At 39.1% G+C, this 15603-nt stretch overlaps 1 protein-coding gene across 7 annotated transcripts in view; it reads right to left on the bottom strand.

The window, feature by feature from the left end:
* Positions 1-15603, bottom strand: part of furina (furin (paired basic amino acid cleaving enzyme) a) — a 183124-nt gene that overhangs the window by 56937 nt on the left and 110584 nt on the right. For all 7 annotated transcript variants that reach the window (XM_022669588.2, XM_022669584.2, XM_022669590.2 and 4 more), the window contains exon 7: positions 2367-2455. In XM_022669588.2, the coding sequence (XP_022525309.1) occupies positions 2367-2455 (89 nt within the window). The remainder of the gene's footprint in view (positions 1-2366; positions 2456-15603) is intronic.

Here is a 15603-nt window from a genome sequence, read left to right on the forward strand (position 1 = left end):
GCACTCACAAGAAGTTATTTTACACATGCAAAATGTTAAAACATGCTGGTTATTTTTTTTCACCTGGTATTTTTGCGCCCCCGACTTTTGACATTGATGTGACGCAATAGCAGACCAGCATCACTTAAATGTGATCAGTAAAATCTGTTAAATCAACGCAGATTTTTTAATCAGTTCCTGTTGATAGTTATTCCAATACTCTTGAGCATCACAAATTATAAAAACTAATTACAAAAATTATAATAATAGCACTCAAACTCTCAACTCTTTAAGCCCTAAAATTAATCATGCTTTTTGTCATTAGACCCATTAACCAAAATGTTCGGCTGAGGGAGTCTGAAGTACCTCCAATTTGCAAATATGGGTATTAAACAGGACATGCTCAGTCATTTCTGAGCTTTTATTTACATGAATGGAAAGAATTTGCACATATTTGCATTTCGATTTGAATAAATCAAAAATGCCAACATCATGCCAGCGAATGAATCCAAAGTAACAATGCTTAAAACAACTAAATATTTCCCCAGAGATTCATCGTCTGCTGTTACTGGAGCAGAAGAAAATGTACAAGTAGCAGGAAATGACAATGCGATAGTGTAAATGTAAAGCTCTGTAAAGGGTGGGGCATGAATGACCTTGTTATATACAGTACACGTTCATTAGAAACATAAACCCCTGTCCTAGCAAACAAGAAACAGCATATGTCAGCCACTCCTACGTGCCCTATTCATAATGCCACACCTGAAGGGCTAATGTCAGGCCAGTACCTGCTCACGGATCACGTTGCTAAGCTTAAACAGCTGAGAACCAGGATACAGAGGGTAACCGTCTCCGTTTCGTCCTCGCAGTCCCTCTGACGAGCGGGAGGATTGGGTGTCACCTATCCAGCCTCCAACAATCGAAGCCCAGAGTCCCGAAGACGGCGGGTAACACGCGGAGGAGTAATGAGATAAAATATGCAGCGAACAGGATAAAAGTCCCTCCGCCAATTAAAAGGATTACACATGATTATGCTCAAATCTTTGGCTCTGAGGGGCCAGTGCTGGGACCTGCGATAATAACTCGCACACTTCCACAAAGGAGACAGCGCTAAAGCTAATGCTAATGACTACAGCTATAAATTCAAAAGTGCTCCCACTTTGGAGTACAGACTTTACTGCTAACGTGCTTCTTTCAGATCATCATTTGGAAGCTAATCAGGCCTGTGGGAAACGATAATAACTTTACAAGAGAGAGGAGACTGTAAAAGAGAGTAACTGAGCAAAGGGGTGACTGAGCATATGTGAAGAAACGTCTCAAACTGCACTAAAACTTTAAATACACTATGGGACGGTTTCCCAGACAGGGATTAAGACTAATTCTGCAATATACAGCATTTTGAATAGACATTCTTTATTTAACCTAAAAATATAGTCAATGACTAAGCTTAATCCCTGTCTGGGAAACTGACCCATATATGCCTAAACTAGAGCTGAAACGATTTCTCCAGTAATTCAAGGACCTTGATTACAAAAAAAAATAAAAAATAATTCTGCCTCAAGGAAACTTTTATTTAACTGTAAAGCTTAAAGTAGACTTTTAACAGTATGTCCACATCAAGTGCGATGCAAGCGATAAAGTAGCTGGAAATCCATCACCGAGCGTGAGGAAGCGGCGCAACGCAGCCCCAGACCATCATGCTACCACCACCATGTTTTACATTGAGTATGATGTAATTTTTCTGAAATTATGTCTTAGATGTAACAGTAAACACAGCTTCCAAAAATTCCACATCAGTCCAAAGAATATTTACCCAAAGTCCTGGGGATCAAGATATTTTATTTTTTGACAAATGTGAGATGGCCCGTTGTGTTCTTTTTGGTCAGCAGTGTTTTGTTTTTGTTTTTTTTGCCTTGGATCTTTCTCATGGATCTTACTATTGAATCATTAACACTGACCATAACTGAGACAAGTGAGACCTGCAGTTCTTTAAATGTTGTTCTGGTGTCTTTTGTGACCTCCTGGATGAGTTGTCCATGCCCTTTTGAAGTAATTTTGGTAGGCTGGCCATCAAAATGTTTCATGTTTTCTCCGCGTGTAATACTCAGCTCTTACTGTGTTAAACACAGTTCATTTATGAAGTGCCAAACACATTTTCAAAAAGGCCTAGATTGGTTTGGATAGTTCTATTCCCCTTATTAATTAAAATCATTATTTAAAAACATATATGATGTGACATTCAATTTTCAAAGGCCATTTAAGGTTCCTCGATCCACAGTACCAAGAAGACTTTGCAGAAGTCATCATCATCCACTTCAGCTCCAACAAGAGCAGGATCAACATGAAATGAGCCCAATACTTCTGTCCATCAGTGTAGGTTTACTCACCTCCAATCTTTGCGTTGTAGGCCACCCCCACCCCACAGATGTCATTGTTGGCAACAGCAGCAACTTCTCCAGCACATCGTGTCCCATGTCTGTTTGGGAGGGAACAAAAAGAGAAAGTTCATCATTTTTAATTCATAGGAATTTGAGGAATGGTACTTAACAAACCATCACAGTACAGAGACCACGGGACAATTTTTTCCGCAATCACACAGAGAATACACTGTATATGACATTTACACCATGGTGAGAAACCCAAAGTGGAACCAAAGTTTACAGGCGAGTTGCACCCAGAAACCTCAGCTGGTACGACTCGCTAAGCCTGCCATGCTAAGTGTAGCTCTTATTTTATGGACAGAGTATTTCTAGCATTGTTTGGTAATGTTAGCCAAGCCTTTTCCAATCTCTCAATCTAAACTAAAAAGAAATCAAGTCAGGTACCAAACATGTTTTGGTTGATCAACAACATCAGGGGTGAAAAATCACAATCGTTACATTTTGCACCAAACTATTCGTGTAAGGCCCCCACAAAGCAACCCAAACTGCAAGCAGAACACTGCCCGTTATGTCCTTGACACGACAGCGAGGTTGGAGAATTTTGATAATGTCTCTCAGAGCACTCTGCTGCATTTCTCTAGTGTATCTGTACAGGTACAATGGAGACGAGGGGAGGGAGAAAAAAAACAAACAAAAAAAAAAAAAACACTGGCGCCGGGAGGTATCTGGCTCACTTTTCCCTTAACTCAAGGAACGAACAGCCGAGTAAGCAAGTCTTGCCCGCAAATATCTAAACATTTCTCTACATCAAGGACGACCTTGAGCTTCTGCACCTCCGCTAGTCCCATGTGCAGCCACGATGCGGGGAAAATGAGATGACATGCTACCATCAAACTCGCAGCGTTGCCAAATTAGATTTACGTAGTCAACAGAAAGCTCTGCTCAGAGCCTCCTGCTCACGAAGATTTGAGTACTTTCATTACTGACACACCAGCGAGAGAAAAAGAGAGAGAGAGAGAGAGAGAGAGAGAAAGAGAGAGAGAGAGTTTCAGTCGGGTTTTTTGTCTGAGATATGGATCACACATGTACAGCATTAAGTTCTGGATGAGGAACAAGTACAGTGGTGCATTAACAGTTGAAAGGGGGGATCAAACTTCAACTGTTAAGACCTTGCTAATGAAAAGAGCTCAGCAAGATCTGTACGTTCCCCTCATTAGTGGTGTAATAGGGGCCTCACTTCTATTGGGGATGATCCAGGGTTCACTGTATGGGTGATTGAATCTGTCAGTCATATTACAAAAGTAGGCCTGATGAGGTAATAATGCTGAGAATGCTGAGAACCCAACGCCATTAGTGACAAACCCAACCCGTCTGAGGTTCGTGCATCATTCCGGGTGAGTCGTGCACTTCCATCATGTCCAGACAACGCAAAACTGGCTGACACCATTCAGAGTAATGATTCAAAATGTTATTGTTTTGTGCGTGAATTGCCCTTTATTGCTGATAAAATCAACGTCAGTTTTTTTTTTTTTTTTTTTTTAATGACATCTGGTAGATTACAATGGCCTGTCCACTGAAAAATTGGATCTCAGGCTAGAAAGGTGTGGACACCCCTAGACTAAGGCATAGGGTATGTGGCTACACAAAGACTACAGTGTATCTTTGCACATAAATTGGCATAAAATGGCCTTTTGGCTGAAGATATATACTTGCTGTTTGGCTTGGCATTTGCTTAAGACTAATTCCGCTTCTTTGTCCAATCTATATCGTAGCCTACACATAGCCTAAAGAGCAACTCATCAGAATGTTTATTTTTTTCTCATTTTGCCCCCAATTTACAAGACCAATTACACAACCCATTCTTTAGGACTCCCCCTAGTGGTGCCCCAACACCAGGAGGGTTAAGGCTAGCACATGCCTCCTCCGATACATGAAAAGTCAGCCACAGGCACTTTTCGAAATGCTTCGAAATGCTAGCATCACATCACAGCGCTCAGAGGATAGTGCGTAGCGCCATCACCTTTTGGAGTGATGTGGGGAGAGAGCGCCATCTACCCAGCCAGAGAGAGCAAGGTCAATTGTGTTTTTTCAGGGCTCTGGCAGCTGAGGGCAAGCTACAGGAACCCACAGTGTTAGCGTCTTACTTCGCTGGACCACTTGGAGCCCGCAGAAGTTCCCAGAAATTTGTCCTACACCTACAACTACGCCTAAACCTTCACACCTTTTTGGTCAAACTGCATTCGATAGAACCTAAAACAGAAGTATAAACGCACACAACAGTGCAGACCACTTGCACAGTCCTGAATGTAAAACATAACACACTTGCCTTTATGTTACAGGTGTTGCTGGAGATTTCCAAAAGAGGATGACCAAAGATAAATATACAAAAAAATATATATACGTTCATAGCAGAAAAAGCAGCAAATGCAAAACCTTTGTAGCTGATCAGCAAGATCACCAAATCAAAGACAGTGAAAATGGCAAAAACGCATGCTGTTATTGAAACCATCCACAATTTTAATGCTGCTGTGTGCCTACACTGTCCCCCTTAGTAATTTTTGTGAGTACATCACCTTGTAAAAGATTACATTTTTTAAGACACACACAACTGATGTGCCAAACGGATGCAGGATGCATTAAGCAGCCTTGTTGAGTAAACAAAAGCATATTTATCTCTAGCCTAAACTGGACCAGGCTAATCTCAACAAGTTACGAATCCCATCAGAAATGCATTTTAAGTATTTGTCTCTTTTAGCTGGTACTATCTTATTACTGGCTAAATAACTAAATAAATACATACATAGAATCTACACCAAGCTTTATTTACGCAACTGCTCATCCCTACCACATCTACTCTAAACACACCAGGATGATGATCATGCTTGCTGAGAGCATCCAATAAGCCAGTAATATGAGGGAGCTTTGCGAGCATCTGTTGAGCAGAAACTGGTTGAACAGATCTGGACACCACTTCTGATGTAAACAGAGCTTAATTTAGATCTGCTCTCAAATCAGTCAGCCAAAAGAACCAACAAGCATTGATTGAGCTTCCCTAAAATCTGCTTGTTCCGTACTGTGACCCAGTGGACTGTGGAACAGTACAGTTTTGAAACAACTGCTCCAAACAACCTTCATAAGAACAGCTGGGCATGGAGGTGGTACACCGGCTGAACAGGTACAGGATGCATTATTTATGAGGAAAGTCTATTTTCTAAGCAGAGCTAGACTCATGAAGGCACAGACACATCTCTGCCAGCACACAAACACAAGAGGGAGAAGAAGCAACAATGTTCAGGTATATAACACTACAATGAGCCAAAGTACTGTGCATTGTTAAATAGCATTTACTGGTTCCAATGAATGGTTGGGCAAGGTCATAAACTTGCTACCAACAGGATACAGCAAGATACAACTTTTATCGTTATTGTGATATCAGTCTTCATGATAAAACACATAGAAGGAGCTGCAACCACATGGTGAATAACAACAAACTCAAACTGCATTAACAGAGGGAGCTGACTGCGATCATGTGACATAACTGGACTGGATGTAGAGTGAGGCAGAGGTCCACAGTGAACACACAGATTTAACTTGATTTTAGCATGGGTAAAATGAGTGCAGCCACAAACAAACTCCAGAAAAAACTTTGCGGAGTTTAAAAATAAATTTAAGATGAAGATATATTGTGTTTTACATTGATATCGCAATAAAAAACACCAAAAATTTAATACAAAACTACTTGAGGCTGTAGAGCACCAGTGACAGAGCATTTTTCTCTTTTTTTGACCACCTTCTGCAATCATTAATGATTATTTTTTTACATTATTTTTATATAATATATTTCATACACTAGTGCATATCAAAAAACTAGAATATCATTAACAAATTACTTTTTTTCATTACTTTATTTTCAATCTTTCCCACTTTATGGAGATGCGGATTTCATTTTCCAGAAGGACTCGGCACACTGCCCACACTGCCAAAAGTACCAATAGGTCTTATAAAATATTCTAATTTTCTGAGACACTGATTTTTGTTTTTTATGGACTGTAAGTCATAATCATGAACAATAAAATACAAAAACGCTTAACATAGATCACTCTGTGTGTAATACATCTATATAATATATAAGTTTCACATTTTAAACTGAATTACTGAAATAAACAGTTACTTTTCAATTATATTCTACTTTTTTTTTAAATGCACTAGTAATTCAGTATACATCAATATGAGGCACTTTACTACCACAACTATCCAACCCTTCAATCCCTCACACTCTACTGACAACCTTTTACAACCTTCTCACTCACCCATGCTACCCACCTGAAAGACAAAACAAAAGGAACATACAGACAAAACACAAACAGAACAAGCAGACTGGAGAAACACCAACATAGAAAGCAGACCATAAAAAAAGTAATAGCTCTCAATATATTGCAAATATTTTAATCAGGTTTACTCTAAAGATTTACTGTTATTTTTCAGATTTACAGTGAGTCCTTCTCCCAGTTTCTGTGAACTAAAAAGGAGCTTTCCCCAGTGCTTTAGGGAAGTGGCTCTCAAAGTGTGGTGTGTATGAAGCATTCAAAGACGATACAGAACATGACCTGCTTGCTGCAAACAGTAAAACATTAATTATAAGGGGCAATATCAAGGGCCGTAGAGTGGTCCAGTGGTGTAAAGCGCTGCCACTATGAGCGGGAGGTTGCAGGTTCAAACCCCCCCTCATGCAGCTTTGCCATCAAGCTGCCGGCGCTCAGAGGGAGCAAAATTGGCACTGCTCCCTCCGGGTGGGTAGATGGCGCTCTCTCCCCACATCAGTCCTAGGGTGATGTCCACAGCACAGGGCGTCTGCACCCAGCACTAAGGCTGGGTGCAGCAGCATTAGCATTAGCATTATTGCTGACCAGAAGTGCAGTGTAAGAGGACAAAGCCAGAAAAAAAAGGTAAATATGGTACCGTATTTTCAGACTATAAGGAACACCATCACTGAAGGTCTATTTTCTGGTCTAATTTTATATATAAAATGCACCAGATTGTAACGCACATGTCGCCATATTTTACTTCTAATGGGGAAGCTGGGAGAAGTGACATAGTAAACAAAACTGTGGTTAGTGGCTAATGCTAATTTGTTCTGTTGCACCCAGCCTTAGTGCTGGAGAAACTTCACAGAAAACCCATCCTTATAACGCTGCACTTCAGCGAAGTGGCTTTACTGCTGCTGATCCAACAGCAGAGTGGATTTTTTGTTCCTTAATATATGACTGGTAAAACTCATAAATATGACGCACCGGAGTATAAAGCGCACTGACATTTTTTGGTGAAAATGAAAGGATTTTAAGTGCGCCTTATAGTCTGAAAATGCGGTATGTTAGAACTCTATTTGAACTCTATTACACTCTATTTGCCAGGTAAGATGACCTTTTTCTTTTATAAACACAAAGCCCATTTCTTAACTGAGTCTTTTGATATTAAAAGTTTATCTACTTGTGATAATATCTTCAGAAAATGTCAAAATTAAGCCATAGCATAAAAGAAAATAACAAATAAAACCTGTAGGTGTGTTTGTTGTGGGCAGAAAAAGAATTAAAAAGTTGCTAAGTGCTGTATCCTTAAAAATATATGCCATAAATCTTCACTGCAGTTTATTGCAACCTATTACATAATCCCAGACAGACAAAATCTGTTTCCTCAGAACAACCAGTGAGGTCAGAGGGATCAGCTTAACCCTGAGTGAATGGATACAACAACAACAAAAAAAAACGATCAATGAATATCGCCTCCAGACTCCAGTTCTCGGAAAGCACAAAATGTCAAAGGTTAACGTTGTGGATTTATTTACTTCTGCATGAACTCTCTAAAGCATCATCATGGGGAAAAAAAAAAAAAAAGCTTACAAAAGAGAACAGAGATAAAGCTCAGAAAAGTCGCCGAGTGACAAACCCAAAGACCTAAGGGTACATATGGGTTTAAAGAAAAAGAAATGTCCAAAGGGGATTACACTGTAGACAAAACTATTGCAAAGAGTGAGGTCTTCATATATGACTTGGCGACTTTATTAAAAGATTAAAAGACCAATTTTATCAATTATACTTTATGTACAAGCTAAGCTATTGAGGAAACATGCTACATTTTTGCTCTTGACAGCAGTGCTTCAACCAGTATGTTCTTTTATGAACATTCCTATTTTCAACACTCTAGGTTGCCAGGTATGGAACAAAATAGCAGGTAAACACAGCATAATGAATTATGGGCAAGCTGCTAAAAAGCTCCATGACCAGACATGTAGTAAAACACGAGTGCTGTAATTTCCAGGCTTTTGGGCACATCTGAATGTAAGCTGCACCAACTAATTTTAAACAGAAAAAAAAATCCACATATACAGGGGTTGGACAATGAAACTGAAACACATGTAATTTTAGTGTGGGAGGTTTCATGACTAAATTGCAGCAGCCTGGTGGATACTCTTCATTAATTGCACATTATTGCAACAGTAAGGGCAGAGTGTGAAGGTTCAATTAGCAGGGTAAGAGCACAGTTTTACTCATTTACTCAACTATTGCAATGCACACAACATTATGGGTGACATTTGTTTGTACTTACATTTGTTTTGCACCCATAATTGAAGGTTCAGTGTTCTCAACCTGGCAACCCACATAGGCTTTACTCATCCCAGTGTTTTAAAATTGGACTGGACTGTAGTATACATTTGTTGTTTACATTTGTTAGGCTTGTTGTCATTTAGTACTCATTGTTCCTTTAAGATTCTATACAAGTGCAATGTCTTTCCTACAACTTCAAGTCAAGGAACTTTTATTGTTATGAATTTGCCTTCCACTGAATAAATGTTTCAGACTTACGCAGGAGATTACTAAAAGCAGTGGTGCTGCTGCCTTCAACAAAAGCCATCATAGACAGCGTATTGTTCTATTTGACAGTCACTGCTGCTTCAACAAAATGAGCTGCAGGATAATAGTAGCACGAATATACAGTCTGTCCAAGAACTTTCAATTTCTCAGACACACACACACACCCACACATAACGTGTGACCTTGTGCTCTTTCTCTCCCAAAAAATAACTTGTTTATCATTCCAGTCCCATTTCCACACTCTAGGTTGCCGGGTATGGAACACAATAGCAGGTAAACACAGCATGATGAAGCATCGGCAAGCTTCTTAAAAAAAAGCTCCACGACCAGAGACAAGATGGAGTAAAATGCAAGTAAATACTGGCAATACACTTAATAGATGTCGACAGCTTAGTGCCTAGAAGGACTACAAGACGGATGTAGAGCTGGCTAATTGTTCTATTTGACAGTCACTGCTGCTCCAACAAAACAAGCTGCAGAATAAAAGTGGCGCGAATATACAGTCTGTCCAAGAACTTTCAATTTCTCAGGCATACACACACACACACATATACACACACATATATATACACACAGATATACACACACACCTTGCGACCTTGTGCTCTCTCTCTCTCCCACAAAAATATAAATAACCAGACCAGTTCAAAACACTCCAAGTCTCCTTTTGATAAATTAACCTAATAAACCAATCATGCAGCATTAACAACAGTAGGACAATTAGAGCCGTCTGCTTTACTTAACCGGAGAAAATCCATCATTAAAAAACTTACGACCATCTGCTCCCTAATAGTGTGTTTTAAAAAGAACAGATCTCATCCCTGGGGTGCTTTACATACAGCCTGGAATGAGTCGCTAACCAGAAGCATCCTGCCAAAACCACAGCCTTTGTCGTCTTTTTGTGGGCCTGACAATTTAGTCTGTACATCATCGACAAAAGGATTATGTCTGCGCGTCTCTTGAGAGGACCGTCGCTTACATTACATTTCAGACTTTTCATGAATACAACAAATCATGCACTAAAAATGCTAAAAACGAAGATGCTATATGCGTTTCTCTGAGTAGATTCCATAAAAGTACCACATTTGGTTCCAGATTGAACTGGTTTGCAGTGCTTCAAGAGCCTTTAAAACCTGCATAAGGTTTTTCACATGATTACAATTTATACAAATTGTTCTCTAAATAACTAAAAAAAGGCATTCTACGGCTTTATTCAATACCATCTTTGGTTTAACAATTAACAATTAATTGGTCCTTTAAAGAACTAATGCTACGGTCTAATGTGCTGCCACTATGATCGGGAGATTGCAGGTTCGAATCCCGGTCATGCAGCTTGCCATCAGCTGCCAGAGCCCCGAGAGAGCACAATTGGCATTGCTCGCTCTGGATGGGAAGATGGTCTTCATTCCCCTGATCACTCCTAGGGTGATGTCAACCTCTGAGGAGCCTTTCTTGCTGTGTTACAGCTCTTCACACAAACACTAAGCAGAAATAGTATTCCATGGAAGTGCCTAAAGACCCTTTGCAATGTTTGAGAACCATTGCAACAAAAAGAAACGAGAGGTCATGGGATATAACACCATCAGTTTGGACTGTGTGTCTCTCCACTCTTCCTCCAGACTCTGGTCCCTTGATTTACAAATGAAATGTAAAATTTACTGATGATCAGACATGTCATCTGCTGGTGTTGATCCACTGCGTGATATTGTATCAAGTCCAAAATCAGTGTAGAGTTTTCCTGGAAAATCTTACAACACTTCATGCTTCCCTCTGCTGACAACTTTTATAGAAATGTGGATTTCATTTTCCAGCAGGACTTGGCACACTGCCCACACTAAAGTACCAAAAGTACCAATTGTTTTTTATATTATATTCTAATTTTCTGATTTTGGGGGTTTCTTTGGCTGGAAACCATAATCATCAACAATAAAAGAAATAAAAGCTTAAAATAGATCACTCTGTGTGAAAATACATCTATATAATATATGAGTTTCACTAGTACATCATCTCTCTCAAACATTTTTGTTGTTGTTTAAGTAACCAGAAGCTGTTCTTCCATGGTAATTTGAGAGAGAGAGGAGGAAAAAAAAAACACATTTAGAGCAGCCTTATTTTTCAGTGCAATTCATTATGAATCTGCAGCTTCAGCAGACCAGAACCTTATTTTTCAAGAGGCCCGACACCGGCCACGGAAATAACCAGCAGAACAGTACATTAGCTACAGAAAAACCTTCCCAGAATAGCAATCATACTTTCAGCATGACATGCATAAAAGGGCAGCATAAATGATGCACAGGAGGACCCCGCGGGGTCTTTTTCATTACCAGACTCAAAGCCGTGGCGTAAAACTATCGGCCGGGCCTGTTGTTTCCGAGAGACTACGCAGTTTTGGTCTCATCGCTTCATACAAGCAAACTGGGTTGACACAGACCCCTCTGACATTAACTGCTCTATTTAACGAAACAAACAAATAAACACAATCTGAACGGGCTGCAGGCCATACGCCACAGCTGAGTGCGGGAGGTCTAGCTGCACTTTTTATCCCATTTAAAATGCAGTCAAGGCAGCGAGGCACAATAGACCGCCAGCACCAGACTGAAAAATTACCCCACGCTCTGGCGTTCGAGCGCCGGCCGCGCTGTCGCCGTGTAAAGGCACAAAGACTCCGCAAACGATCCAACTGCAACCCCCGAGAACCGCTGGATGACTGAGGGCCAAGGCGCTAGAGCGGAGCTGACACGGTAAAAGCTCTCTGACATTTTAAAAAAGAAACTTTTTAAAGCGTAACAAAGTGCCGAGGGGACACAGCGATTTCTGCGTGTTAACCGCTGAGCGCTAAACGCGTGCCCGCATTCAACACGCTGCACAAACAAAGCAATCAAATTTGGCACACTGCACAGGAATTAGCCTGCGATTGAAATTTTCTGTGCAATTCATTTAAGCTAATACACTGAATACAGCTGGATCCATGGCCAGCTTAAATTGGATTAGGTGCTTTTCCAGCTGGCTTATCAGAGCCCGGACGCAACAGATCCAAAGCAGCAGCCTCAGCCCTGTGAGCAGACCAGTATCTGCACTGGATGAACACTGGATGAGGTGTACTTACAACAAGTGCTTTCTCACATTCATGCAATATGAGGAGCAAGAATGCTGCACATGAAACAAGAAGTTGATTATAAGAAACCAGTAAACTGATATGAGGGCTGGACAACATGACCAATATACAGCTCTGGAAAACATCAAGAGACCACTTCAGTTTCTCGGATTTTGCTCTTTTTTATGTAAATGTTTGAGTAAAATGAACATTGTTTTATTCTATAAACTACAGACAATATTTCCCCCAAATTCAAAATAAATAGTCATTTATAGCATTTATTTGCAGAAATATATATCAAATATATCAAATAATAAAAAAATAAGTTCATATTTATAAAGTTTTAAGAGTTCAGAAATCAACATTTGGTGGAATAACCCTGGTTTTTAATCACAGTTTTCATGCATCTTGGCATGTTCTCCTGCACCAGTTTTCAATTTGGTAAAAATCAAAGAAATTAATCAGTTTTAAGTGGTCTCTTATTTGTTCCAGAGCTGTATATAAATACATATTTTTTACAATACTAAAACTTCACTTACAGTTTTAGTTTATTTGTTTTTCCTAAAGGCCCTGGCAGTTTACTATACACTTTTGTACACTGTATTTTGTACGTTGCATTTTTGGTTATTGACTGGACCTGACGAGCTTAGATGGAAAAATAAAGGGGAAAAAATCAGGGAGTTTTAAAACCTTTGATTGGTAATGTATATCTATATTGAATTTAAGTATAATGAATCAAGAAACAGTGGTGGTGAAACAGCCTGTGTGTGTTCACTGTGTTAAAACAAGCTACAAACTGCTAGCTAATATCGCTCTGGCTTAGCGGAACACTCAGGGTTCCTCAGTGTAGCACTGTCAGACTAGCGCTAGCAGTTATCTGCTAATGCTAAAGCTGTGCCTTAGTGGAAATCTAAAAATCTGAACTTAATGTAAATAAAGAGAAGTGCTTTACTCACCAAAATGAACAGTTTTCAGGAGAGAAATCTGTATAGATCATCCAGCACGTTTGAATTTAAAAGAAAATGTTTTTTTTATTTTTTTAATTACAGTTTTGTTTACTTAACTTAGCTTTACAGGGCGGCAAGACCTGCCGAATTAGAAGAAAAACACGGAGACACCCTTGTTTCTTTCTAGTGTTGCATAATGTGCCTTATAATCAGGTGAGCCTTATGTATGAAAATAGACCAGAAAATAGACGTTCATTGTTAGTGCATTTTATAATCCAGTATAAAAGTATTATAGTGCGAAAAATACGGTATCTGTTACTTTAATGTTAAAGTAAAGTAAGCATTAAAATGTTTCCCAATAGAGAGACACCAACAACTACTGTTAAAACAAAGAGACAAAAACGTATTATTCCCTAAATCTCTCACTTACAGGCAAATATCTAAATGTAAAAAAACACGTCTGGCAGCCAGACAGCTCCACAAACGAATGCAGAGGCAGACTTCTGTAGTGCGATTTAAAGCTGCCAGAAGGACCAAAACACATTCATACTCGTACTGTAACTCCCCCGACAGCCAACAGGGCCTTTCTTCTGATTGTGCTGCCATAGCGCTGCCTAGAAGAAGACAAGCAGGCAGAAGATTTATCACAAACGCTTAACCATATGCAGCAGCAGGAGTGCAGCAAGCTGAGCGATGAGGAGAGGACTTCTGCTCAGAGCAAGAGAGCGAGAAATAGAGAGATTGTGTATTGGGAGAAAGAAAACTTACTTAGTTCGTTTCAACCCCCCAAAAAAAAAAACTTCTCAACTTTAACGTGTTGTTAACAATGGAATTAAAAGTAGCGTTCTCTTACAGGATTGTTTTTCCTGTACTCAGTACACAGCAAAAACTGGAGCGTTGAAATGTAAAAGTAGAGCTGGGCGATATGGGAAAAAATCTTATCACGATATAGTTTTCCATATCAGTCGATATCGATATGTATCACGATATAAATCAAATCACTTTGTGTCACACTTAAAGGTTTGTTTTTATTAGTGAGAGAATAAGGGAGTGATGGAAGTTTTATCACAATATTTTTTTCTGTATCTCCATAATTATTAGGGCTGGCCCGAATAGCATTTTTTGAGCTCCGGATATTTGGCAGTAATTGGTAGCGAATATTCCAATATTAGTTTTTAAAAAAAACAAATTAATCATGAACGCGAGCCAGAACCCGAGCTTGAACGTCAGCCTGACTCAGGCGCTGCATGAACTCGGGCTTTTTTCCAATTTTTTCCAATTTTCCATGACTGAAAAAAAAACTTGGGCTATAAGCTCAATATTAAATATTTCGTTTGTTTAGAAATTATTTTATATTCTTAAACCATGTTAAATTATATTAGATTAGTAGGGCTGGCCCGAATAGCGTTTTTTGAGCTCAGAATATTGGGCACTGATTGGCAGCCAATATTGGAATATTTGTTTTTAAAAAGACGGATTAAAAACTGATTAAAGTAAAACAAAAATTGCAACTCGGCCCCTTTAATTCACCACAAAGTTTTCCAAGACCCAGCCGGAAAAAAAAAGATTTCCCACCTTTTCCTCAGCTGGGTCGGGCTCAAAAAATGATTTGTGATAGGCTGTTTTTTGGTTTGTTTGTTTAAGCACTTAGGCTTTTGTACTGCTGCAGTGCAATATTTAGATTTTATATTCTGAAATTCGTTAGGTTTTATTTCTTTTAGCATTTTGAACTTTTTTTCCAATTTCAAATTTATTTTTTTCTGTTCGTTATGTTCTATCGGTCCTTGCGTTTTTTGTAGTTGAAGTTGAATTTAATATTGAAGTTCAATATTTCTAATTTATATTTTGAAATTCGTTAGATTATATTTATTATTGTATTTTGAGCTCACTTTAGTTGGTTATTTTCCAAATTCATATCTATTTTTCTGTTATTATTAAATGTTATTAGCTTATTAGCTTAGCTTGTCATTTAGCATACAGAACTTCTCACGGATTTTTAATGAATGTTGATTTATTAATTTAAAAGCTGTACCTTATTAAAAGTATTTTAAGCCAGACAGACACTGTGTGATTTTTTAATGAGTTTATCTGCACTTTTAAATGGTTTGTCCTGTAGGAAACGCACACGATTTGTATGCTGACACTGTTGTCTGACTGAGGAGCTGCTTTCCGTCAAATGCAGCCTGTAGGCAGGAAAAAATCCAGCCAGAACCGACCATATCATGAGCCAGTTTTAAAGCCAGTAATTTAGTAGAGCATTAAACTACAAATCTGAGATGTACCTGCTGTACTTCTTAATCTCTGCCCCCAAAACGGTCCATTAACTTGCTTGA

The sequence above is a fragment of the Astyanax mexicanus genome, chromosome 16, assembly GCF_023375975.1.
Source record: "Astyanax mexicanus isolate ESR-SI-001 chromosome 16, AstMex3_surface, whole genome shotgun sequence".
Classification (NCBI taxonomy): domain Eukaryota; kingdom Metazoa; phylum Chordata; class Actinopteri; order Characiformes; family Acestrorhamphidae; genus Astyanax; species Astyanax mexicanus.